The sequence below is a fragment of the Dermacentor variabilis genome, chromosome 8 (genome assembly GCF_050947875.1).
Source record: "Dermacentor variabilis isolate Ectoservices chromosome 8, ASM5094787v1, whole genome shotgun sequence".
Lineage (NCBI taxonomy): Eukaryota > Metazoa > Arthropoda > Arachnida > Ixodida > Ixodidae > Dermacentor > Dermacentor variabilis.
In genome coordinates, this window is record NC_134575.1 from 88,195,637 (window position 1) to 88,222,470 (window position 26,834).

At 45.3% G+C, this 26,834-nt stretch overlaps 1 protein-coding gene across 1 annotated transcript in view; it reads right to left on the reverse strand.

Moving 5' to 3' along the window:
- Nucleotides 1-524: 524 nt before the first annotated feature.
- LOC142591475 (uncharacterized) overlaps nt 525-26,834 on the reverse strand; it is a 53,372-nt gene continuing 27,062 nt past the window's right edge. The window contains exons 5-8 of the mRNA XM_075703803.1: nt 21,451-21,613; nt 18,688-18,800; nt 14,839-15,001; nt 525-764 (exon numbers count right to left, since the gene is read on the reverse strand). Coding sequence (XP_075559918.1) covers nt 525-764; nt 14,839-15,001; nt 18,688-18,800; nt 21,451-21,613 — 679 coding nt within the window. The remainder of the gene's footprint in view (nt 765-14,838; nt 15,002-18,687; nt 18,801-21,450; nt 21,614-26,834) is intronic.

Here is a 26,834-nt window from a genome sequence, read left to right on the forward strand (position 1 = left end):
TTAATTCTGCTTAATATTATATAATGGTATGAAGGAGAGATTTGCTGTGTGTCGCCCAAGTTCTCTTTGTTTATGCACATTGCATGTAAGGGGGCGATTTCTAGACACAGCGAATATCGCGTTTGGCCCCAGTTGCTGGTTCTGTTGCGCAGCAGACACAAGTTCTGCAAACCTGATACTTGTAAAAAGAAACACGTTTTTTGTCGAGCGCACTCTCGCAAATTATACTTGGAGATTGTTCTAAAAAATTTGATTTTTACGTGGGTCACGTGGTCCTCTCGGCGGCTTCATGTGCTAAGCAACTTTGCTCGTTCTGAGATTCTCGCTTGTAGTTGCGGGCAGGCTTTTCTTATGACTGTACATACTTTCCTTTGTTTTCTTACGCCGTTTACCTTTTATGCCGTTTAATGGCTCAGATGGTATCTCTTCCTGATTACCACACATTTCAGCTCGTTGGACGACCCAGCCCCTGATCAATTGCATCTTTCGGCATGTGAAGACCTAGTTCAAGTTTACCAGTTTCCTCATTTTTGGTGTACGGTACATCGCTGGTCCTGCATCATGGTGCTCACCCCGTGAGGAGTCGCGTATTCGCTGAAGCGGTCGCACTCCTCAAACACAGCGTAGGCGCCGATTTTATGTTCATTCGTATCGTCCACCTTGGGCGTGTATGAGCGGGCTTGCAAGGTGACTGAAACGGCGTAGACGGGTGGAGGGTTGATTCCTTTTTGGCTGATGCAGGTCACCATTTTGGCGGCCTCCTCCTGCAGCAACAGTGCAAGCACACGATACTTTTCACATCTGTAAGTAGTCTTTCCTGAGAATAATGATATATTAGACCTAAGAATTGCTATTTTTGTTACTCACCCACCATCGTTAACCAATAGCACAAGAATGCACGACCATGAAAAGAATTGCGCAATAGTTTCACGGAGCTCGATTACAGGCAGCTCATCGAGGCCGATAAACGTGCGTATTAGAAGTTATAGGGTATCGTGGAGCATTGTTCTCTTTTGAAAAACTTTCCAAGTGTGCTTTCACCTATAAGACAAAATTTGACTGCTTCTATTCGAGGCTTTCTTGATACGCCGTCCAATTAGCACACTTGTAGCTCAAGGCACATTGTCGCAAAAAGCGGAAACGTGTGGTTTCAGCGAACTAATGATGGCGACGGATACTGTCCTCTCCAGTGGGCTCCTGTTCCTTATAATACACTACCGGAAGCACATTAGATTGACTGGGAATCATTTTCTACCTGACCACTCGACTTCAATTCAGTCACGTACATGATTCGGCTGTTGACACATTTCGTGCAAAAGTCAAAATTATTGCGGTTGATCGAAAAATATAAACGTGCGTCGCGGTAACAAGTGGACATGGCGCCATGCAGTGAAGCACAGCCCTACGGCATCGACCTTGAGAAGTGTAAGGCATTGAGGTGGGGTCTCAATGCAATAAATGTATTTGCGAACTCAGCTGAATAAGTGTTGCATTACACTGGAATTAATGATAGTCAGGTAGTGGTGACGGTGAAGACAGCAGCAACTCTGTGAATGACGAAACTAACGTTTTATTGGGGCGCACATGTGCCGTCAAAAACAGACTGCACTCAAAGAACGACGGTGGTGGCGCGCACAGTCGGTGATCGTGGAAAATCTGATCAGAGGGTCAAGCACTTTTATACATGAGCCATACATCAGCCAGAGCACTTCAGCCAGAGTATTCGCTGGTGCCCGCGTGTCTTCCAGGAAGTAAAACAGAATGCGCGTCGCGCGTACAAGGAATAAGGTTATGCAAGGTTCGGCGACAACAGACAACGGATACTCCCATCGATGACATCCGAGAAATCACCGATACATACAGGTGCATCCTGCGCTGAGCGATAACATTTGTTAGACGCTGAAACGCGGTCAGCCGATAAAGATGAACAAGTACACGTGTAAGTACCCTCCTCTTAGAAAGCAAAATTCCGATGCTGCAAACAAGAAAGCGAAAAACAAAAGTACAGTCAGCAGCAAAAATTAGCCAAGCAACGAAGAAACAAAGTCCCGAGGTTTGAAGCGCTCGTAGAACGTCTTAAGGCGCACAACATGGAATATTCCACGTCGCCTGCGGCGCCGCTGTGATTACGAAATACCGTCTGGCACAACATCATAGTCCAGTGCGCCAATGCGTCAGATAATCTCGTAAGCTTGTGAAAAAGCGTCGCAATTGCTCCTCACTTAGTTGTCGTCAGTGTATCCATGTCTAAACCCGAACGTGGTCGCCGGGCTGATATTCCACGTAGCATCGTCGAAGATTGTAGTGTCGGCTCTCGGCCCTCTGCTGGTTCTTGATGAGCACGCGGGCGAGTTAGTAGTATTTGGGGTTTTACGTGCCAAAACCACTTTCTGATTATGAGGCACGCCGTAGTGGAGGACTCCGGAAATTTTGACCACCTGGGGTTCTTTAACGTGCACCTAAATCTAAGCACACGGGTGTTTTCGCATTTCGCCCCCATCGAAATGCGGCCGCCGTGGCCGGGATTCGATCCCGCGACCTCGTGCTCAGCAGCCCAACACCATAGCCACTGAGCAACCACGGCGGGTGCGGGCGAGTTGTCCGGCTTCTTCGGCGCATTGGATGCCGGCGGCGGCTTCCACATTTTCTTCGTCGGTGATGTGTGGCAGCATGGCGTAGAGAGTCGCCGTAGGATTGCTTCTGTAAACTAGTTTGAACGGCGTGAACTGTGTTGTTTCTTGCACAGCCGTGATACATGCAAAAGTTACAAACGGGAGAATGGCCACCCACATCTTGTGCTCGACGTCGACGTACATCGCTAACAAGTCGGCGGGCGGCTTGTTCAGTCGTTCCGTTACTTCATTCGTCTGAGGGTTGTAGGCAGTGGTCCTCCGGTGACTTGTTTGGCTATACTGCAGGATTGCTTGAGTAAGCAAAGCTGTGACAGCTGTTTCTCCGTCAGTAATGAGAAACCGTCAAATCAAACCTACTCAAATCAGTTTAGTTCAACACCATAGGAGGCAATATAACAATCACAACAGTGATGCTGTAGGGCGAAAGCAAAAAGCCATCAATGCTTGACGAAGTTTTTCACACCATTTAACACATAGCAAACAGGAACATTAAAGCATCAATATTTGTAGAGTGGCAAACATGTCTTTGAATATTATATCGATTGAATTCTACACGGTCATAAAAAGGGATGTTTGTAGAAAAAGAACGCATCATTCGTTTGCTTGTCGAAACCTGTTTAGTGTTAGTTGCAGCAAATAGTTCATTTAGGGACCATAGTTGGTACTTGTGCAAGGTATTTTTCAAGCATCAGTGGTTCTCGTGCTATACGAGCTAGCGTATGGTGTTAAACGTGCTAAGTCTATTAGAGAAGAATTAGGTTTTTTTGGGCAAGTAGTATATCGCCTAAATAAAACTGAATTATAAATTTTCGGCATTGGTTGTAAATTTAGGGCTTCGAAAATGGGTTTAGAGTGCGCATCGCGTGGAGCACGTGCAATTACACGTACAGCTTTTATTTGCAGTCTGAATATTCTAAGTTCCTTTCCGTTTTCGTGAATCATACCATAGCAATTCTATAGTGCAGATAAAAATAGAAAAATAGAGAAATTTTACAGTAGGAGTTTAATTGGTTGCGGCAAACGAAAACGCAGACGCGATAGGACACCAACGATACGAGCGAACAAGCTCAGCCTGACTGTTCTCTAGCATATCTTCATCAAAAATCATTTCTATGGTTCTCACTATATGAGTTCAATTTTAATTGCTTCTGGGCCAATCGTTAGGGTCAAACCGCAGTTTACGGGCTTATCTTTGGGACGAAAGTGTGGTTTTGTTTTGGAGGTGTGTATAATTAATGAATCGCTTATGATCCAGGTGTTCAGTACTTCCAAGACACTGTTTGCTTTGTACAGAAGTTTATGCAAATAGCAGTCTTTAAAAAATAAGCTTGTATCACCTGCATAAATTATAAAGCTTGTACTTTAATCGATGTTTACCAAGTCATCTACGTAGACATTGATGAGTAGCGGACCCAGAATACCACCTTGGGAAACGCCCTTCGATAATTCTTTAAAATTAGACGCATAGCCAATAATTTCAAATTTTAGCTGTCGGTATCCAATATATGATTTTATTACATTTAGAAGGTTACCCTTGAAAGCATAGTGGTCGAGTTTTCTTAATTATCGTAATGTGGCTAATTCTATCGAAGGCTTTTGTGAAGTCAGCGTAAATTCCGAGTGTATATGTTTCCTTTTTGTATGCACACAGTATGATTTCTTTTTGCGTTAGTAGCGCCGTTTCAGTTGAACACTGCTCTGTGAAACCAAACTGAAAAGCGTCGTAATGTGGTGCTTGGTTATGAATGAAACTATTAGTTTATGTATTAGTTTTTCAGTTACTCTAGAAAAAAATGGCAGGATGGAAATGGGTCTTAAATTTGATGTTTGTTTTGTTACCACCCTTGCAAATAATAGAAATTTTGCTATCTGAAGACGCTTAGGAAAAGTTCCTATTGAAAACATAAAATTCTTGATATATTCTAAGACAGGGGATAGAATATGTATAACATGATAAATTAGACGAATTGCCAGGCGGTCAGCGTCACAACACCTACTGTTCTTTAGGGCCAAGAAATGAGCGGTAACCTCCTGTGTAGTTACTGGAAACAGAAATTCGCACTCGATTACTTGCGTGGTCATGAACCACTTGAAATGGTTCTCATGTGAACTCTCTCCAATGGAGGTAAAGAATTTATCAAAGGCTACGGCAAGGTCATCACTAGTGAGGATCTGATTGCCCGCGGTAAGTTTATTCGGGTATGTGCTGCCGTCTGAGCATGGCAACATGTTCAACCTTGTCCAGACGGCTTCAGATATTTCGGGGTTTTCTTTTCGGGATCAAAGAGGATACTGAACAACTCGGGTTTGTTTCTTCCTAAAAGATTATTTGTAGTAGTATTGTATTTTCTAAATTGGGGGGTCTTAACGCCTTCTTCGTTCCCAGATTTTAAAAAGCGCTCGTAAAGTACATTTTCTTTTATTTTGTAGCTTTAACGTACTCTGAAGTAATCCAAGGCTTCCTTGCCTTGCGCAGCCGCTTCATTGTTTTGAATGGAAAACACTTGGTATAGGCTTCTAGAAAAGTTTCAATAAAGAGAATATACCCTGTGTCTGTGTGGGTTTCACAGAAAACGCCGTTCCATTTAATCTTAGATATACATGAAGTAAGTATGATAGCCATGCTTGAAGCATATGTAACGGAATTATGGCTTCGCATCCATAAATTAAAATTTCTTATCGCGTAAAACTGCGTATGCACGTGGATGGTCAATAAGATCTGTTTTAATGACACCAGACCAAATAGGATACATTTGTGCTAATTGTTATAATGATGTCAATAACTGGGCAGGAATGAGAATGGAATCGAGTAGGTTCTTATATAACATTTGTAAATGAGTTAGATTCCCAGATATCGCAAAGTTGAAGATGTTGGCGGCTGGAAGTCAGCATGTCAATATTTAGATCACCGCCTATAGTAAGGTTGTTCTCATTTTCATTGGCCCACGACAGGAAAGTGTTCGAAAACTTAATAAAGGTGGACACGTTGCATTTCGGTGGGTGGTATATCAGAGAAAAAAATCACAAACAACATTTCACAGTCATTATCTGATGATCACCAGTAATCATAAAAAACGCTTCAACTATTTCACACTCATCATCACCAGCCTATTTTATGTCCACTGCAGGACGAAGGCCTCTCCCTGCGATCTCCAATTACCCATGTCCTGCGCCAACTGATTCCAACTAGCGACCGCGCATTTCCTAATTTCATCGCTCCACCTTGTCTTCTGCCGTCCTCGGCTGTGCTTCCCTTCTCTTCGTACCCATTTTGCAACCCTGATGGTCCACCGGTTATCTAACCGGCACATTACATGACTTGCCCAGCTCCATTTTTTTTCTCTTGATGACATTTAGAATATCGTCTGTACCCGTTTGCTTTCTGATCCAAAGCGCTCTCTTTCTGCCTCTTAACGTTATGCCTAGCAATCTTCGTTCCATCGCTCTTTGCGCTGTCCTTAATTTGTTCTCAAGCTTATTTGTCAGTCTCCAAGTCTCTACCCCATATGTCCGCACTGGTAAAATTCACCGATTGTACACCTTCCTTTTCAAGATTAATGGTAAGTTTCCAGTCAGGAGCTGACAATGTCTGCCGTATGTGATCCAACCGCATTTTTATTCACACTCGAACACATTCTTCTACTACTACTCATCTACTTAGGGCAGGTAGTAACTGCGGACCCGGATCATGAGACGGAAATAATCAGAAGAATAAGAATGGGCTGGGTTGCGTTTGGCAGGCATTCTCAGATCTTGAACAGCAGGTTGCCATTATCCCTCAAGAGAAAAGTGTATAATAGCTGTGTCTTACCAGTACTCACCTAGGGGGCAGAAACCTGGAGGCTTACGAAAAGGGTTCTACTCAAATTGAGGACGACGCAACGAGCTATGGAAAGAAGAATGATAGGTGTAACGTTAAGGGATAAGAAAAGAGCAGATTGGTTGAGGGAACAAACGCGAGTTAATGACATCTTAGTTGAAATCAAGAAAAAGAAATGGGCATGGGCAGGACATGTAATGAGGAGGGAGATAACCGATGGTCATTAAGGGTTACGGACTGGATTCCAAGGGAAGCGAAGCATAGCAGGGGGCGGCAGAAAGTTAGGTGGGCGGATGAGATTAAGAAGTTTGCAGGGACGGCATGGCCACAATTAGTACATGACCGGGGCTGTTGGAAAAATATGGGAGAGGCCTTTGCCCTGCAGTGGGCGTAACCAGGCTGATGATGATGATGAAACACATTCGTTACTAAAAGCCTAACCACGTCACCCATCTTATCACTCCGGTTCAAGGAATAGGTAGCATAACTAGGAATACAAAGAAGTTAAGACTGGCGGCTATACCAGGTTTCAGAAACCATCGTGACGTTGAAAGAGAGTTCAAACAATTGAAACCGTATCGATATCTGTTCTGCCTTGTTTCGGGCTGACTGTACTTCTACACGAGGAAAAAAAATGTGGCGTTTTATTCCCGATAGCCATAGACTTAACGGGTGTGGCATTCGGAAATGTGCAGCCGTCCTGATGCTTTTCTTTTTAAGTTGGAGCTTTACGAGTTCAGGCGACCTTTTCTAGAACGCTTTGATTTGTTATCTGAAGCACCCGCAACATCTCATCCTTTCGCTCAAAAATTTTGCCGCCCATTGGCCAGGCAAATCTCCGTTCGGCTCGCTTCTTGCGCGCAACAGTTTGTCCAAGCTGCTTTTTTAACTGCGGTCATAGTTGTTTATTTACGAAGATAAAGGTCTTTCCTGGGCAACCAATATCGGCTGTCGTTAAACGTATGTTATGCGCCTTCTCTAATACTTAGTCGCGCTTTGACCGACGGTTGAACTGCACAATAATATGGGGGCAAGGGTCATCTCTAGTAGTCACGTGCTGGCAAATTTCAATGTCATCTTCCCTCGCGGATTCGCCGACAGCTTCACCAATTTTCCGAATGACCTTATTCAACTGTTCACTTTCCACGACAAGGACGTTTTTCACATCAATATTTTCATTTCGCGAATACTGCTCTAGGGCGTTAGTTCTACGCTCATTGTTGAGAACGAGCTTTCTTCAATTGATAGCATTCAGTTTTGATAACGCCATGTTCAGACTTTAGCTCACTATTTTCTTTTCCAAGCTGCCAGCACTGCACCGACATTTCTTCAAACTTCTTATTAAAAAAGCCACGACTTGGTTTCACGTGACGTATTTCTTTGCGAAGCTCTCTCGTGGGCAGTCCTCTGATCACCTCGCGAAAATTCTTATTTTAACTCTTTGATATCTTTTTTTTCCATTTCGGCTGGTGACACAACCAAACAGCTCGGCAGCAGCAGCAGAAAGGGGAAAAAAAGGCTGAGGAAAAAAACGAACAGTAACAGCACTGATCTAAAGAATAGTAAACAATGGTTCAGTAGGTAGGTTATTCACAGATCCGCTGCTGCTGCCAAAGTGCGGATCAGTGCACACGGCGTTGGTCGCAACAAAAACACGACGGCGATGATCCCCGTCCGGCCCTGATATGATATGGAGCGATGTGGGGACATCATACAAGCAGGTCACCAGTGGCTCCCGCGTTCACCACAGTCCTCCCTTGACACAAGGCAATGCATCGACGAGATGTGCTGGTTGAAATAATGTTTCGCCTCCGCCGCGGGTCGGCACGACACTGCGCTAACTTCAAGAGCGGCCCACGTATCCCGAGTGCTTAACGCCTGATTTACCTGCGTAATTCACCTCACAATCGATGACGTGACACGATACGCATAAACAGCCATTCTGCCTGCTGCCACGGCCAGTAATATAGCATCCTTCCTCCTGCAAAACTTCATCTCCGTTACGCTGCAGCTCATCAACTTCTGAGCCATAGAGGACTTGTGCTCCTCTCTGAACTAGTAAACGCACTCCTTGCTGTCGCATCGTTCATGACACCACCACCGCCTACCGTGCTCAAACCAATCGTTTGACGCATTGATTTAACCGCATTTTTGGCGACATGCTCTCCCAAAATGTCGCCCCTTTATTCGCGAATTCATTTTGCCATGTATTACATACGCCTAGAACAATGCAGTTCGGGCGACCACAGGCTTTGCCCAATTCTTCTTGTTGTATGGTGGCAAACCTTCGACCACACTCGACACCGTTCTTTCGTGCAAACCCGACTCATCCGAATGTACGCCCACCTCTGAAACTGCCTTACGCGCCAAAGAACGCCGTCAGCTCACCCGCTTCGCCACAACCGTCGACCAATGGTAACAAAAATCTTGACGTGGTGAAGACAAACCCCATTGTCCCCTTCTTCAAGACTCCCTCGTGCCTGGTCTGCAGTGGTTCAGACGCTGCCAACGCTTCCTGCTTCTCTCGTGTACTGTCCTTTGTTTGCATCACAAAATATATATATTATAATACCGAGACTGATCAAGTTGTCCAGCGCTGTTTATTCCAAGAAAGGCAACGCCCCAGTTCATGCGCGAAGAAGTAGAAGAACAGGGAAGATGATGATGGCTATGTACAAATGAAAACGACGAAGTAAGTTATTAGGGCTTACACCAACTTTCCCCCGTCATGGAAGCGGCCAGCCTGGCCGCAGATTAGAGGTTATCTAAACGGGGAGTGAAGGGCTTCATCCGTGAGACGTGAACGATTTCGGCATTCCGGCGGTGCCGGTCAGTGACGGAGTGTACGGGGTGGACGAGAGAATTCACTGCAGATGTTTGCTGCACAACGGTGTATGGGCCAATGTAGCGTTCAAGGAACTTCTCACAGAGGCCTTGGGTGCGGACTGGAGTCCAAAGCGCGACTTGGTCTCCAAGGTGAAAACGTAGGTCACGGCGTTTGTTGTAGCAGTGACGCTTGCGCTCAGCTTGGGTAGCTTCTGTGCTTTGCCGGGCGATTTAACGGCAATGTGCAACTCGGGCAGCAAAATCTACTGGAAGCGACGCGTTAGGCAAAGAAGGTGCTAAAAAGAGTTCGCAGTCGAATATTGTGGAAGGAGATCGTCCATACACAAGGAAGAAAGGGCTGTAGCCGGTAGTCCATTGAATAGCAGTATTATATACGAATGTCACAAAAGGACGAATTTTATCCCAGTCAGTGTGACCAGGACCGATGTACATGGAAATCATGTCAGACATCGTACGGTGGAAGCGCTCAGCAAGGCCACTGGTTTGCGGATGATATCTAGAAGTAGATTTGTGGACGGTAACTTCCTCGAGAACTTGTGAAATGAACGCCTTGCCATGGTCACTGAGTAGAACGCGAGGAGCCCCATGGCGCAAGACGATGGAGCGCAAGAAAAAGTCGGCGACCTCAGAAGCGTTGCAGGATCGCAGAGGGGCAGTCTCGGCATATCTTGTTAAATGGTCGACCGAAGTGACAATCCAACGGGGACCAGAGGGTGTCAACGGCAAAGGACCATATAAATCAACACTATCAAATTCAAAAGGAGCATCCGGGCAAGGGAGAGGTTGGAGCAAACCGGCAGGAGGGGATGTCGAGCGTTTGCGGTGCTGACATGACGCGCAAGAGGCAATGTATTTGGCCACCGTTGTGGATAGGCCAGGCCAAAAGCAGCGGGTCTTTATGCGGTCGTAAGTCTTGTGGAAGCCTAAGTGGCCAGCCGATGCGTCGTCGTGAAGCGCCTCTAATACTCGCAGGCGAAGGCATCGAGGTAGAACTGGGACCCATCGGTGACCTGTTGGGTGGTAAACGTAGCGGTGTAGCATGCCACCTTGAGGGCGGAATTGTCGAAGTTGGCGTCGCAAGCGGCTGTTGGGTGGTTCGGCGAACCCACTAAGGCGATCCATGAGAGCTCGACAATTGGAGTCGTCCCGCTGAAGCGACATGAAATGAGAGCGTGATGAAAGCGTAACTTGGTCCAGGGTCGTTATCGAGAGTTGGTGTGAGGCAGGCGTAGCATCAGAACGACGTGGTGGGGAAGACGACGGCGCGTTACCGGGAGAGAGTGAGAGTGGGCAGCGAGACATTGGGTCTGTATCATGACGGCTTTTTCCAGACTTGTACGTAATAGTAAAGTCATATTCCTGGTAGCGGAGTATCCAGCGTCCTAGGCGTCCTGACATGTTTTTCATTCATGACAGCCAACACAGAGCATGACGGTCGGTGACGATGGTGAAGTGGCGGCCGTAAAGGTATGGGCGAAATTTCTGAATCGACCAAATGATAGCCAGGCAGGCTTGCTCTGTAATGGCAGTGTTCCGCTCAGCTTGAGAAAGTGTTCGGCTGGCATATGCTATGACTTGCTCTTTAGAAGCTGCATTACGTTGCAGAAGTACTGCGCCATTACCTTGTGCGCTTGCGTCAGTATGGAGTATTGTGGGGGCTCGATTATCGAAGTGGCGAAGCACTGGTGCGGAAGTAAGATGCCGCGTAAGAGCTTGAAAAGCCGACTCGCAGTCGCTAGTCCATGTGAAAGAGGCACCGGTTACCAATAGCTTGTGTGGAAGAGCTGCTATTGCAGCGAAGTTGCGTATAAATCGACGAAAATATGACGTCATACCGAGGAAACTACGTAGATCTTTCTGTTGCTGGGGGAGAGGAAACTGGAGAACAGCACTAATCTTTTCGGGGTCTGGCTGGATGCCTTCCTTTGAGACGACGTGACCCAATACTTTTACAGTCTTGCTTGCAAATTTGCATTTTTTTCTATTGATCTGGAGACCAGCATTTGCAAGGCACTTGAGAACTTCGTCTAATCGATGATGACGTTGGTTGAAGTCAGACGAAAAGATGACAATATCGTCCAGATAACAGAGGCAGGTCCTCCATTTTAGACCACGAAGTACATTGTCTATCATGCGCTCAAATGTGGCGGGAGCGGTACAAAGGCCAAGAGGCATCACCTTAAATTCATAAAGTCCGTCTGGTGTAGCGAATGCGGTCTTTTCTTTGTCAGTCTCGTTCATCGGAATATGCCAATATCCTGATCGAAGATCCAAGCTGCAGAAATACTCCGCCCCTTGTAGTGTGTCCAAAGCGTCGTCAATTCGAGGTATTGGATATACGTCCTTGTGCGGGATCTTATTGAGCGCTCGATAATCGACTCAAAAGCGAACGAAGCCATCTTTTTTCTTTACCAGGACCACGGGAGAAGCCCATGGGCTAGATGAAGGTCTTATTATCTTCCGCGCAAGCATGTCAGCAACCTGTTCTTCAATGACCTTTCGTTCGCACGGCGATACACGATAGAGGCGTCGTCGTATTATAGCGGAACCATCGGTTTGGATGCAGCGTGTAGCCACAGGAGTTTGGCTCAACACAGGGGAAAAGCTATCGAAACACGATTTGTGCTTTGCCAAGACCACCATTAAGGCTTCGGACTGCGTGGCTGTTAGGTCAGAACCAAGAACGGTTGGAAGAAAGAAAGAATCATCCAAACCTGAAGTTGGTGCTGGCGATGAAAGAGGGCAAATCGTGACTATAAAGATAGGTTGAGTGTCGGCGAGGGTTGCCACAGTCATCCCTTTGGGCAGCATCACAGGATCTGGGGTCGTGTTGCAAGCAGACAGGAGGGTGCGGCCACGTGAAAACCGGACGAGACAGGTGGCAATGAGAATTCCGCGGGAAGAAGGGGCGACTAGGGCGTCTCCGTCGGTGATCTGACTGGACGTTACGGCTACAACGTCTTCGTGACCAGGACGCCGGACGTACTCTGCAGCGATGGCCAAGTTCACGCATGAAAGGGAAGACTCCGTAACAAGTGCAATCGCTGTATCCGTGATATGGACAACTTCCACTCTACATGAAATGATGGCTGAAGCAGAATGTAGAAATTCCCAACCCAGTATAAGTTCGTGGATACACGTTGGAAGGATGATAAATTCAATGTGGTGGCGTATGCCGTCGATGAGAACATGAGCAGTACACTGTCCGTCGGGGTGAATGAATGCATTATTAGCACCACGCAAAATAGGTCCAAAATAAGGCGTTTTTACTTCCGGATCCGGGAACACAGATCAATACGAAGAACAGAAACGGCGGCACCGATATGGATGAGAGCTGACGCGGGCACACCTTCGACAGTTACAGAAAGCATGTTAGCCGGAAGAACAGGACGAATTTTTGAAGACCGATAAGAAGCAGTTTCCCCTCCAAAAACTGCAACAGTTAGTTTTCCGAGTGCTGGTCGACAAGTTCGGAAGTGGGGCGAAGCGGTGATGTAGAGCGCCGGTAAGGCGATGGAGAACGACGTCTGGCCGAACGGGAACTAAGAGGCAGATTGGGAGCAGCTGGAGGAGACGGAAAACGGTGTTAAGGGAACGAGTACGATGCGAGATAGTAGGCGTCTGGTCGGCGAGTGCGGTCTCTCTCGTGCTCTGCATAGCCTCGTCTTTCACCCTGCTGGCGACGGCGGCAGAAGCGAAATATATGGCGGCATATACCACAGTAAAAACAAACAGGACGAGGTGGACGCCACTGAGGGTAGGATGGCGCCGGAAGTGCTCTGGTTCCCATCGAAGCCAAATGGTCATAGGCATAGACGTCAGTAGGCACGGAGGTCATGGTAGGGGTGGGTAGCGAAGCAACATCCGCGTAGGTAGGTGTGGGGCGCGCTACCGGAGCGAGATGCGTCGTGGGTGTAGTCATTGCTGTCAACTCTTGCTTTACGACATCGTGCAAGTAGAAGGTGGGGGTTGTGGTGCAGGCAGCAGGTGGACGCCTTAGGTCTTGTAGTTGAAGCTCTTCGCGGATGATGGTGCTGATAAGAACACGTAGATCTGGAGAATGGATAACCTATGGACCGCTGCTGTCATGTGAAAGACGAATAGACTGCAGCTCGTCTAGGTGTTGACACGTGGAAGTGATGTCTTGGACAGAAGCCGGATTTTGCACGATTAAGGCGTTGAACGCGACAGACCCAATGCCTTTTATGCTGTGGCGAACGCGTTCGGCTTCCGTCATGCTAGGATTCGCACGGCGGCACAGAGCCTAGACATCCTCTATGTATGAGGTGTAAGACTCTTGTGGAAGTTGGAGGCGCGTTCCCAGCATCTGTTTGGCGACTTCTGCACGGCCAGACAAGGAAGCGAAGATTTGCCGCAGCTTGGACGCAAACGTGGACCAATCCGCGATGTCGGATTCGTGGTTGAAATACCACGTCTTGGCAACACCGGTCAAGTAGAATGCGACGTGCCTCAATTTGTGGGTGTCGTTCCACTTGTTGCAAGAACTCACGCGGTCGTAGTGGTCGATCCAATCGTCGACGTCCTCACCGCGGAGTCCCACAAAGACAGGGGGATCGCGCTGAGGGCTCGTCACAGTCCAAGAGGACGCCGCAGGCGGGGTTTTCTGTGTGGTAGGGTTAGAGGCACCGGAAGGGCCGGGGTAGGAAGTGTCCATCGTTGTAGGGGTAGCTGGGCGCAGGCGGCGACCGGAACGGAGCTCCAGGGAGGACGGGAACGCAAGAGGACGTCGGGGTCTTGACGCTCCTCCACCACTTTATAATACCGAGACCGATCAAGTTGTCCAGCGCTGTTTATTCCAAGAAAGGCCACCCCCCAGCTCATGCGCCAAGAAGTAGGACTATACATATATATATATATATATATATGTATTGAAGCGAACTCACGCGTTCATAGCATGCATAGCATGGCAGTAGGCTATAGTAATTAAGGCAATTTGTCGTTTACCCCATAAATAACTCATTAAGTAGGCTTAACCATCCAACTTCTTTAATTATTGACATGGGACACCGAGTGTGATACGCAGATTTGTAGAGCACTAGCTTCAGAAACCAGCTACCAAGTTGTTTCGTGTACGATACATCTCACGTAGTCCTTTTTTCCGGGTTTGGAAGAAAGCCCGAAAAATATGAAAAAAAGAACGACGTGACGGAGATCTCGAAAATGGTGCTATTCGTTCCAAGTGTAGCCCTCCTCGCGAACTCCACGGCTATAATTTCTAAATTAAAGCATGCGTAATAAGCTAGGTAGTTCAAAAGTTCATTAGTTAATTTTTGTTATTAGTCGATTGTGCACTTCAATTTTTTTTGCAACTAGTTTCCTCCGCTTCGACTAGATCACCTCATGAACACCCTGTACATAAGCGTACGTGGCACTTATATTGTTATTTGAAGCCTATGCAGATTGCAAAATAGAAGTGTATTGTGATCTGTTCTCTATGTCGCATATTTCTACGTTTAAAATTCATTAGAGTACTACGCACGGGGCCACACGTGGAATATAAGTGAACTTCAAACTCACATAAGTGTGCCCATAGACCAACTTTTGCTTGATTTTTGGTGGAATTTTGTAGATAGTCGGCGGCAGTATTATGCATACGAAATTGGGCACTTCAGATGTGATCTCTTGTTCTTTAAAAGATATGTGCCCCAGGAACACCACAACATGAGGTCTGTAGATTTTTCTGAAAGAGGAAAAGCGTTTTCAACTTGTTAGTAATGTTCCATAGCAAGGGGATGCTTGTTATTAACTGCAATGAACTCAAATCATTGTGCGTGCCCCCTTCTCAACTACCCTATCTGTCAACGCCCTGTACATATGTAAGGTATAGGTATTTTCTTTTTAAGTGCAGCACACCAAAGAAAACGTGGCACGAATCCATCCGCCTAGTTTTTACGTGCCTGATCCCGGTATTTAGAAATACATCTGAAATTGAAGGCCATGATGGACTTGATCTAAATGACGCCTCACGTAAACACGCCCAGGGCGCTAATTACGTTTTCTTCGGCGTGTTAGCGACATGCCTTATTTATAGCACGTCAAGCATGGGCTTGAAATTAGCACGTACTTCTGAATACTGGGATAACTTTTGACACGCGGTGCTTCCCAAATTCGAAGCGTGGCACGTTTTCGCCGCTTCGCTATTTCAAGGGCGCCTACCTACCTCTTCCTAAGACCCGACGTTTATTGTCCGAGGCGTCTAAGCTGTTTTAATTACAGATGCATGGTTTGCTGCACGCATTTGAACACCTTCACACATGCGTGCCGGTCGGGCCGTATAGAGATACCGTTATCTATTCGCAACTTGTATTGGCGGCGAGGAGTTACGGAGTCGCCATCTATCGGAAGCGCCTCGCTGGCGTAGTATGAAGGATCAAGGGGCGTGCTCCTTATAGGTTTTGCTGTCAGCGCTCACTGAAAACACCACGCACGAGCTCTTCCAGAAATTTCTGTACGTACTTTGGAAACGAGAGAAGTTTTTTACTGTCTAAATAGTATACAAGCAACCATTGTTGCGTGGGCGCTATTAGAGCTGTTCAAAAATAATTTCATTGTAGAGACTTCGACGCCTACGGGGACTGTGATGTGCCTTTGCGACGATTCAATCTTCTTTTTTTCTTCTAAATTCTTCGACGTTTAAATATTATTTCTCGAGTTGCCTCGCACTCTATGTATATCGGTGTTCTCAGCGTGCGATTTCGCGCTGCTGATTTTTTGTAATCCAGTGCATTAGTTCGTAACACAAACATGACCATAGCTCATGCTTTTCTTTAAATGTGCTCCTTACGGCTCCCTTTCCACTTCAGTGAACTTGTCAGTATCTATAGCATCAAAAAGTTCATAGACCAAACCGTCATGAAATTAGTCGGGCAGCAGACTCGAGCGAGCGTCTCAGTGCGCGTTTTCCGAACCTCGCAGACCCGGCGCCGTAGCAGAAATCTTCCTAGCGTCTGTGCTTGCTGCATATCCGAATTGTAGCCGACGACTGTTTGTCGGTTTTATGTTTCGCGAGTCAAGCTTCACGCAGCTTGTGCTGCGGCTACGTGTGAATAAGGCTGACACCGGGCTCCGTTGCGTACGTCCGGCACTGCGGCACCGAGCAGTAGTCTACCATGTTGCGCGCCTTCAAAGGCAGCCCCTACTTATTGTAGTGCTTTCAAGCGTTGTAAAGGACACACTCGAAGCGGGAAAATCTCGCCACTAAATGAGAACCGCAGCGTACGAGGGAATTTAAACTCTCGTTTTCAGCTTGCTTCGGCGCTCCCGAAGCAGCCGACGCGGCCGCTATGTCCACGCGATCCCTAATAGGACGTCACGCCGACGGTGGCGCCAGCTTTTCCAGTGGCGGAGCTCGAGTCCAATAGCGTAGTCTGGACTACGGGCACGGTCACCGCTATCTGGGGCACGGAAACGGCGCTCTCCCAATACCTGTAGCGCTACCTAGCGCAGCAGGATGCAAACACATCGTTGGTCCTGTATATGCACTGCCAGTCGGAGAAGGCTTTTACTCGCATGTCATTATTATTATTATTATTATTATTATTATTATTATTATTATTATTATTATTATTATTATTATTATTATTTTGATGAGGGTACTGTCCGATCACAGGTGGAGCAGGACTACGAGAGGACCGGCTTTTATCGGCGCGTTCAGGCGCAACAGTACGGCCTACCGCCGTTACGGGGCGCATGACGTTCCTCAGCGCCCCCTTGAGCCCGCTTGGCCAGTTTCTCTACATTGGCAATAATGGTCGGGAAAGGCATGCAGTGCTTCCTCATGCACATGATCGGGCACATGCTCCAATAAATATGGCGAAGCAGTGCGGGGCTAAGTCAGCTTCTTTTTTTTCCGCAAACGAAGAAAGTGGGCAGTCTTTGTAAGCGGTGCGTTCACGCGATCAGGCATCAAGATGTCTTGCGCACAGGACGGGCAAGACCAAGCGTATGTGAAGGTTTGGGGCGTGTCGTAACAATGCTATCTGCAAAATTCTGCTGCCATGTTAACCCTGCTACATGAGTCAAAGGGGTCTAGGCATCGATGGAAAATTCCAAGCACACTCTTCCCTATTGAAGGACACCTGTCACGCACATTTCTTAACGCAATACTAAGCCTTTAGCTGAAGAGCGTGGTATGGAGGAACGAAGATCAAAATGCCTGCCTCATATCGAAACCAAACACGTGGCAAAACGTAAAGTTACAAGTTCCTTAGAAATAAATTTTGGCGTTGCATGTGTTGGTTTATTCTTGCAAATCGGTCACCGGAGGGCTTTCATCTTATTTTTTTAAGGAGAGGGATGAGGGGTTGGCGCTATAGTTATCCGATTTTGCGAACTCGTCAAGTTTTTTGTTTTTATGAGGGCAAATAATAATAAGATTTCAAACGTTAATTAGCAATTATATTCTGACGTCCTTGCTTAGTCTCTAACTTTGCCGTCCGCGCGGCACGTGAAGATGGAATTGCACCAAGTCACCCAATTGGCTAAGGTGCTCCTGGTACGGCAACGCACTCACACATCTCACAGCAAAGGCTATGCTCGCGTCCATCCTTTCATCGGACAAAGTCAACAGAAAGGTATTGCATCGCACTAGGCAAGGCCACGACGGTGAGTAGGCAGCCCTATGTACCTGGCAGTGCGTGCTCTGAAGCAACTATGCCATTCGTACGTGCCACGGCAGACTGCGTCAAGTGAATTCAAAATTCAAACAGCACCGCACCGTTTCCGCGCTCTGTGCGGCCGTGACGGGGGCTGTTGACCCCCGACCACGCGGCGCGCTCTTCTCACTGGTGCCATTTTTTAGGCACTGAGACGCAGCATTCCCGCTGAGCACGCGCAATGAAGACAGTAGAGAGTTTTACCGTTTCTGTATACGTTTAACCGTTTCTACATTGACCTGTTTCCTCACCAGCAGCCAGATGCGCTACCCATTCGACCTTGGGCTATGAAGGGACGCACGTAGGCAGGAAAGCTGTTATATACATACCTACATAAACTGTCTACGCCGCAAAGTACCTGCCGTACCTTATAGTCGCATTAAATGGAGCATCGAGCGACCGAAACTGGACGGTCACTTTCATACCAAAGTGTCAATGTTTGACTATTTACGAGAAGCAGATTAGTCGCGCGGTTTGCGAGTCGCCAATGTGAATGAGCCGTGATTTTAGATTTTACGTTTAATTTGTATTAAGGCGTGTCGCTATTTTTATCCTGCCTTTGTCATTTTCGCTACGACAATTGAAAAAAAAAAAACATGCGGCTTGTGTTACCATGGCGACGACTTCTACAGCGCTATTGTATGTTGCGCAAGCATTTTCATTTTCTGAATACAACTTTCTTGCAGACCCTGTACGATTAAATGTTGCTTACTTGAAGTGCTGTGCCGCCTTCTCGCAGGCAACTTGCTTTTCCCCGTAGAAGCCGATGAAGGTGTATGACGCCACTTCCTTCTTAGCAGTCAGCTTGGATATGTGAGCTGCTCTCTGTGGAAAGGAAGCAGGAGGTCATTACGTAAACATCGCCGCAATCACAAACCGTTTTAAACAGCGCTGCTGCACCTGCAGCAACACCTGCTTTTAAACATGGCTATCTTGTTTTCAGACACGCGCTCATTACCAACGTAACACCCTCGAGAACTTGTGAAAAAAGATCAATCGTGTCACATAGCTTCTATCCAAATATTTTGCTCAGCATTCAGTCTACGCAAAAAAAAGGGTGACGATCATTTAAACGGAGAAATCGTTGCAGGTAAAAAGAAATTTGTTGTGACTGACCGCTCAAGGACTACCGCGTGAACTTGTAATACTTGGCACTGAAATTTTAGAAAATGTTCTTTAAAACTTGTGACTTGAATAAAAAAACGAATTGCATCACTTTTGCGTGTATACTTATTGCTATCTATTGAAATTTTGTGCTTTGCCACCCCCGTCAAGATGCACGCAATGAGAGGCATCGTAGTATGGGAGGCTCCGAAATATTTTCGACGAGTTGGAGTTCATAAGTGTGGCACTATTCTTAGAATAAGAGTGAAGTTTTAGATTTCAGGACAATGTATAGGCTGTAGCTGCGACCAAGAATCGATCGTGCGACGTTATGCGCCGTAGCAATATCTGAGAGCAAGCGAACCACGGTTACAACGTTTAATTATAATTGGCATGATAGATTTGCAACCCTTTCATCTGTGGTTTCACTACAATTTTTTTATTCCTCCAGTAGCAGTCTCTGCTAGTGCAGGTGTTCTCTCGGTGCTTTTTTTTCTTTTGTCTTCGATACGCTGTCTAGAAACGATCGCCATTGTGTCCGGTCAGGGTCCACACAGCTCAACTGCTGTCACTTTTGTAAGCGCAACTTTAGTAATGAAACGGAATATATTAACCACACTGAATATTGTTAAAACATTTACTAATGTTATAGTATATGCGCATTTTTTTCTCAAGATCCTTGACTTGTACTATTATGAGATCACACCTTTTATTTTGAAGAGTGCATCGCCCAGTCCTTTGTGTGTCCTGGCAGCTGAGGTGAAGTGCGTGTTAACTGTTCTGTAATCTTACAATGAACTGAATGACTTTCTGAAAACAGCCGCAGGCGGAGTAGGGAATACTTTGCAATTTTAATGAATTTAGTAGCTATACAAGCCGAAATAATCTGTCGCTAGGTGGCTCACTACACGCCAAGATACTTAAATTATGTCCTCAAGAAGTCTTAGTATCATTTGATGATATCCTAATTTTGCGCTGAAATATCAAAAAGTGCTACAAGATCTCAATATGAAATACGGGAGGAGTGGTGTATCGCAAGCTATCACAAACATTAAATCTGGCAATGTAACTATTACTTTTAGCTTATCATGATAAGCGATGCCATACAAAGAACTCTGATCTAAAATTACTCAAGTCGTTCAGATTCTATCAATCAGGACTTTGAGCATTAGGATTAGACATCCCCTATAAGACGCCCCTGCTACGTAAATTACATTCCCAGACGTTGCTAAATGACTAGCCTTAAAAATTTGAAGGCGCTTATACTTCCATAGCTCCATATTTAATCAGATATGGCAATCGGATATTTTATGACTAGAAGATAAACTTGGAGCGTAGCTTCGTCGTAAACATCAAACACAATCGACAAGGCCCACAACAATTCATGCAATAATTAGTTAGGGATGTAGGATTTATAGTCACCAACTTAGATCTCATAAGAACTCAGCCTTTCGCATTCATGGTGCACTCTGCACATATATGTTGTTGCACTCTGCATGGTGCATGGTGCACTCTGCATATATATATGGTTGTTTCGCTGCACAAGCAGCGAAACAACCAAATATGCAGGAACCGGCGTAAAATTCACCCCCACGATATCGATCAGGATGCTCGTGTAAAAGCTCTTTCTTTTGGATATTGTTTCGCATTCTAATAGAAGAACTTGTGTTATTTGCATCTTTGTTATTTGTATCTGTGCCATTTCAATTTGTATCGTGTTATTTGTGCCCGATTACCAATGAACAATAACGCCTCCCACAGATCTAACATACTGAAGAAGACAACACTAATAAAAGCGTTACTCAATTTTATGAAAGAGTTTGAACATTGAGAAGGAAATATTCAATCTAGAAGAAGACCAGTTATGCAACTGGAAGGGCAAGTTGTTCTATTAGCCGAAAGTTTTCCATGGCAATATTCAGCTTTAGCACTTTTTGCGAGAGAACGCAGAGAAGCGATCCAAAATGATCACAGTCAGGTTCTTCGCAGCCAGAGTCATTTACTGCCCTTACCGTTTTAGTTTTCCCAATATCAGTGCATCTGCCTCAAATTTTCGGTCACATTGCCGTGTGCGGAAATATGACTCAGTTGTTGAATAAAACTGCAGTACAAGATTTCGCTTGGCTTAGAATTGAGTTTTTATAGCAGCCAATTGATGCATTTTTTTTCTATTTCTGACAATTGCCACGTCCTACGGCGCGCTACTAATCATAACAATGTCATTCCGTAGTGTTCGCACTCGCCGACTAATAGTCTTTAGTAACGTGATTGTCCCGTTACCGCGCTTTATTAAACCCACGTAAGCAGGATCCCTGCTTAAGATAAGTAGCCTATCGCCGTAAGAGCGAGGAAGAAAGAAGATGCTATGGACCTTCAAAGAAAGAAGGGCGTTTTCGAAATAGTCTGGTAAACCAGTAATCACTTTGTGCATATTCATTACGCCCCAGTGGTAGATATTGAAGTCCCATAGTTGTTTCTTTGCCCACTCTTTTGCGGTCGGCTTGCTAATGTGGGCCAGAAAGTCGTCGGTCTGCCTGAAAGCAAACGAGAAATAAAATTATTTGCATTTTTTTCCATACAAGTAAAGAATACAAGGTTATGAGATGAAGCAGTTGCAATTTAGTTCAAGCAATGTAGCCGTAGGCCTTCCTAAAATGACCGTTCTTTGCAAAAAACGAACAAAATAAAACTTAGTCAACACGCTGTCCTTTATAGCATCCCCCCGCCTTGTCCTATTCAATAAAATCTGGCGGCTCCAATTTCTGGAAATACGGACTGTGATTGTAGCTAGAGTATATTCCAGCTCTGAGGGGGAGGGAGCGACACTACATTGCTCAATATACCGACAGCTTTTGAACGTCCGGAGAGTAAGATTTTCTGCAAGCACAATAAAGGATTCGTGAACGCAAGGCTCCTATGGCTTATTTAAACCACTCATTCTAGTTTTCCCAATATTTTGACGACTGAAGTCCTGAAGTGTGTGTATCGGTACACACATTAGCCTTTTAACTTGCCGATGACAATGACTGTTCTACTAGAACACGTGTCAATAGGCGCAGCCTCTGTGCAATGAACGAAGCCTACCCAGATCCATCTGACGAGCTTCATGTGATGCGAATATTTCGCATAGCGCTTAGATAAGTGCGATACATCAAAATGTAAAGCCTACAATTTCGTATATTTTCCTCTTGTGCAGCGTCTCACTGCCAGGAAAGTTTATGCTTATGTGCCGCATCTAAACAGCCCTGATTTCAGTCAAGATTTATAGTAATGTACTACACTGTTCACAAGCTGTGACGAAACGGAAAGAGCAGTTCAACAGGAGGCGCAGTGTGAGACGTCGACGCAGTGATGTCACGAGGACGAAGGCAATGTATCATGCGTGTTAAGCGAAGAATGGTGATGAGAGATGCATGGCTCCGATAGGTAATAGACGTTCATCAATAGATTTTAAGTGCTGCATACCCATTCTACCGTAGTGGTACATAGCTGTTGCGCAACATTGACCACGAATGGGCGCAGAAAGGGCTCATACATGGTGTACCCCATAACATGGCAAACCTAATAAACTCGAAGCCATCGTAAAGATTATGTTATACCACTAAGTGTTCTGTGCGCTTAAGGGATACCAATGAACCGACATACTACGTACAAGTCCTTTGTCTTGATTTACTGTTTCAACAAGCAGAACCTCGATGCACTCACGGGCAATTTTTGTGGGTCCCTCTACCAGAAAGTGGGTCAAGTAGGCAGACAGGGCTTCGCTGAGCCGTGAGAAATTCCACATCAGGCAAACCGAGAGATATTTCAATGAAACCTTAATGAAGCACAGCAGTGACGTACACAAGCGGAAGGTTGGGCTTCCTGCTTTTTATTAGCATGTGCGGACGTCAGTCACATTTTCAAGAAGCTGACGTACTATGCAAGAATAAAGAAAAACGAGTAGAAGAAGCAAATCGAAGGGGAATTAATTGACATGCTGGGCACCTCTCACGTCAGCTGTGACTGCTGTGACTGCTGTCAGTCACAGCTGTGACAGCTGTGACTCACCCCATCTGTGACTAACGGGAAGAAAATTTGCCTTCACTCGCGGAAATTTCACGCAGCTTATAAAGGCACGCATATGTGACTCGTGCGCTCAGCGCAAAATTCTGCGTATATGGGTGTTCATCTTAGGTTGACAGAATGTTAAAAAATAATCCATGCATATAGAGATCTCATATAGAATATCCACTCATTTATCTAGAATACTCGAAGAGGCAGAAGTGTGTTACACTGAAACATTAAAACGCATAATTCACCAATTATCGAGATAGCGCATATCAACTTCTGACTTATTAACTTTCGCGGACAGATATGGTCTACTATTTGAATTTTAGGGTTTTACATACCGAAACAACAATATGATTAAGTCACACGGCAAAGTTGTGGACTCCGAGTTAATTCAGACAACTCGGGCTTCATTGAGATGCATCCAGTGCACATAACACGGGTGTTTTTTCACTTTGCTCCCATAGAAATGTGGCAGTCGCGGCTGGGTTTTGACATCAAGTCCTCAAGCTTAGCCACGCAACGCCCAATCGACTACACCACTACTGTGCGTTTGAAGTAAACTAATTGAAGCCAGTCATTTAGCTAGGCAGATAATAATGGAACGAATTTCGAAACAGCCCCATTGACGAATACTTGGCTTCAAACTTCCGAAAAAATGCGCTTTTATTCAACTTACTTTTTTTAACGAAATGCCCTTATTATACACCTGAGCTCACATACTACAGGAACACCAATACATTTGGTTGCAAAGTTAGGGAACACATACATCAATGCCGGTGTCATCCTTAGATTGTTCTCCAAGTATTCACAAGTTTTACAGTTTGCTTATAGAAAACCAGAAGGGTCAGGACTAAAGGATTAAAGAACTAATGCGCCTGACTGAGGCCCTGACCCCTCTACAATCTGCACTCCAACAAAGTAGTCGGGACAGCGTAAGAATGAGTAGAAATGGAAAAAAAGAAGAGGTGGGGGGGGGAGGCTTGAACAAGGAATTCATGAGGCAAGATCGAGGAAAAAATTATACACTGCAAGCTAATAAAAGCAAGCACACGATGTGCAACCAAAAAACAGCATGAACAACATAGTTTGGGCGAACAATAAAAAAGCGAAAACAACCATATTTGTAATACTACTACTTCAGTTCTTAACGTCAAGATTTGCAGCAGTACGCATTCGCTACCAAATATAGGAATGAGGAAACAAATACAGACCTAGCACTTTACTTTGCCTTACATATAAAAACGCTACAGTATTCATTGGGCTCAAACTGGCATGAATAAGCATATAAAACTCGCTTCATTAAAACACACAGAGTTCAAACGAAAATTGCACATGACACCAACGAGCTATGTTCGGGTAGATATTTCTTGCACAATTTTATCGATGGCCATTGCTTTATTAGGTTTACCATTTCCTTGTTTTCATTTAGGAGCTTCGGAATTTTATTCCTCAAGCTCTGAATCCCATAATTATTTCTAACCTTAGGTAGTTTCTAGTTAATCACACGGGAGTTGCCTTCTGTGGTCGTTTCAAGATAGATAGGCTCAAAATTTGCCTAGTTTTTTTTTCCCATTTGCTCGATGATATAAAGTGAGAGCTTCTCTGTATAAAAAAGATTTGGTGGAGCTAATTTATACCTCATTTCGTATGCACATGTGGTATCATTGAAGCGGACGCGTTCAAGAGCACGAACAGCTCTCTTTTGTAAAACCTCAAGTTTATTTAAATTTGTGGTCGTTGTAGAGCCCTATATCCGTAAGCAGTATTGTAGATGGGACTGAGTTAGTGCACGATATATAACCGGTCTTAATCTGTTTAAAAAGGGGACCTTATATAGAGCCTTGTGGTAGTCCCGTTGTGATTATGTTGTGATCAGAAGAACAGCTGTTTATTATCACGTACTGTTTGTGATTTTCTAAATAACTTTTGATTAACTGATAAGCCTGGCCCCTTAAGTCATAACAGGGTAGCTTATTTAATAATACAAACTGAGTAACTGAGTCAAACGCTCTCTTGATATCCAAAAATATTCCCACCGTAAACTGTTTCTTTTCAATATTCTCAAAAAAATTTTTTTAATGTCTAGTAGCGCTAGCTCAGTGGACTTGTTCTTTTTTTTAATCCGAAGTGCCGGCGTACTATGCATTTGTGTTTTCTTAGAAAGTCAGTTCTTCTAAATATAACGTGTTCAATTACTTTCGAGAATACGTACAGAACGGAGACAGGACGATAGTTTCCTATGTCATCTTTTTTTCCACCTTCGTGTACAGGAGTTACGCGTGCTACTTTTAATTTGTTGAAAACCAGGAAGCAGATCCGAAGTGGAGAATGCTTCTTTATTCGACGCTTGTAAAAAAAAACAACTAAAAAAATGCAGGCGCACGCTCGGCTTCACGTTCGTTTCTAACTTCGGCTTCTTCACTTCTTTTTCGTAGCATAATATTTAACAGCTCCCGGCCGAAGAATTTGCGTGTGCTTGTTCCTTTCAAAGACGGAGCTTGTCCAGCAGCAGATTCTAGGTGGTACAGCATCTGTACCGGTCTCCGCAACGTGTTGCCATTGGAAGTGCGTACTTTGCATGAGCCAACTTTGCCGTCGCTGGCCGGAAATAATTCAGTCTTTGTCCCATCTTCCACAATTGTTTTGGCGAGTTTAATTCTTTTATCAGTACTATGTCTCCAAGCTTCACTGATTCTGAGTGTCTATTTTCATTAATGTGAGCTGAACGAAGTTCTCGGAGGTACTCTCGACGCCACCGATTCCAGAGATTGTTTAACACGTGTTCTCTGTGTTTCCATCTTCGCTGAAGTAATTCGCGTGACGACGGTGTCTTTTTTGATGCTGTGCTTGACAAGTCTGGAGGAAGCATAGTCAACCTTTAGCCTATGAGGAAATGACTTGACATAAGCGGCATTGGTTCAGAGGCTTTTGCATACACAAATGTTATCGGTCGTGAAAATTATCATCGCTTCTACTTGATAGAGCGTGGTCAAAAGTTCTTGATAGGTAAAGAAACTGTTTCCCAGTGTTTTCTTCAATGTAGACTTGACAGATCTAATAAGTCATTCCCAAAATCCTCCCCACCAAGGAGCTTGTTCGGTGATAAATTTCCAAACAATCCTGCTACTTCCGAAATACGATTGTACTTCCTGTGATTTCATTATATCATAAAGTCGCTGGATCTCCCTTGAGGCCTTTTTAAATGTCTTGGCGTTGTCGGAATATACAATCCTACAAATTCCTCGTCGTGCCACAAATCGTTTAGATGGTAGCAAGAATTTGTCGTTAGACTCGTGACAAGCTCCAGATGAACCACCCTAACGATGAAGCGAGCTGCCTGATGAGGGCGACCGACCGACGCGGTCAACGCGACGGCGCTGGGACAGAATCAAATAACGATCCACGTCATCACGAAGCCACCGATTCCCGACGTGACATGGACAGACTACGACTGAAGCGTGCTACCGTTCGAGCAATGGTCACCAGGATCATCAACGACAACTCTTATGCAGATGGAACCAACACCATATGGTGAGCTGACCGACCTTCTTAACCTATTGAAGGTGAAGGAAACTATGCTTATGGACCTTGATAACCAAGTAGAAGAGCATGTTACTGAGGACAACCTTGAGGATCAGCTTCGAAGCATCGGACAGTATCAAGAATCTATCGTCCTCGCGAAATCCCACGGTGAAAGCATTT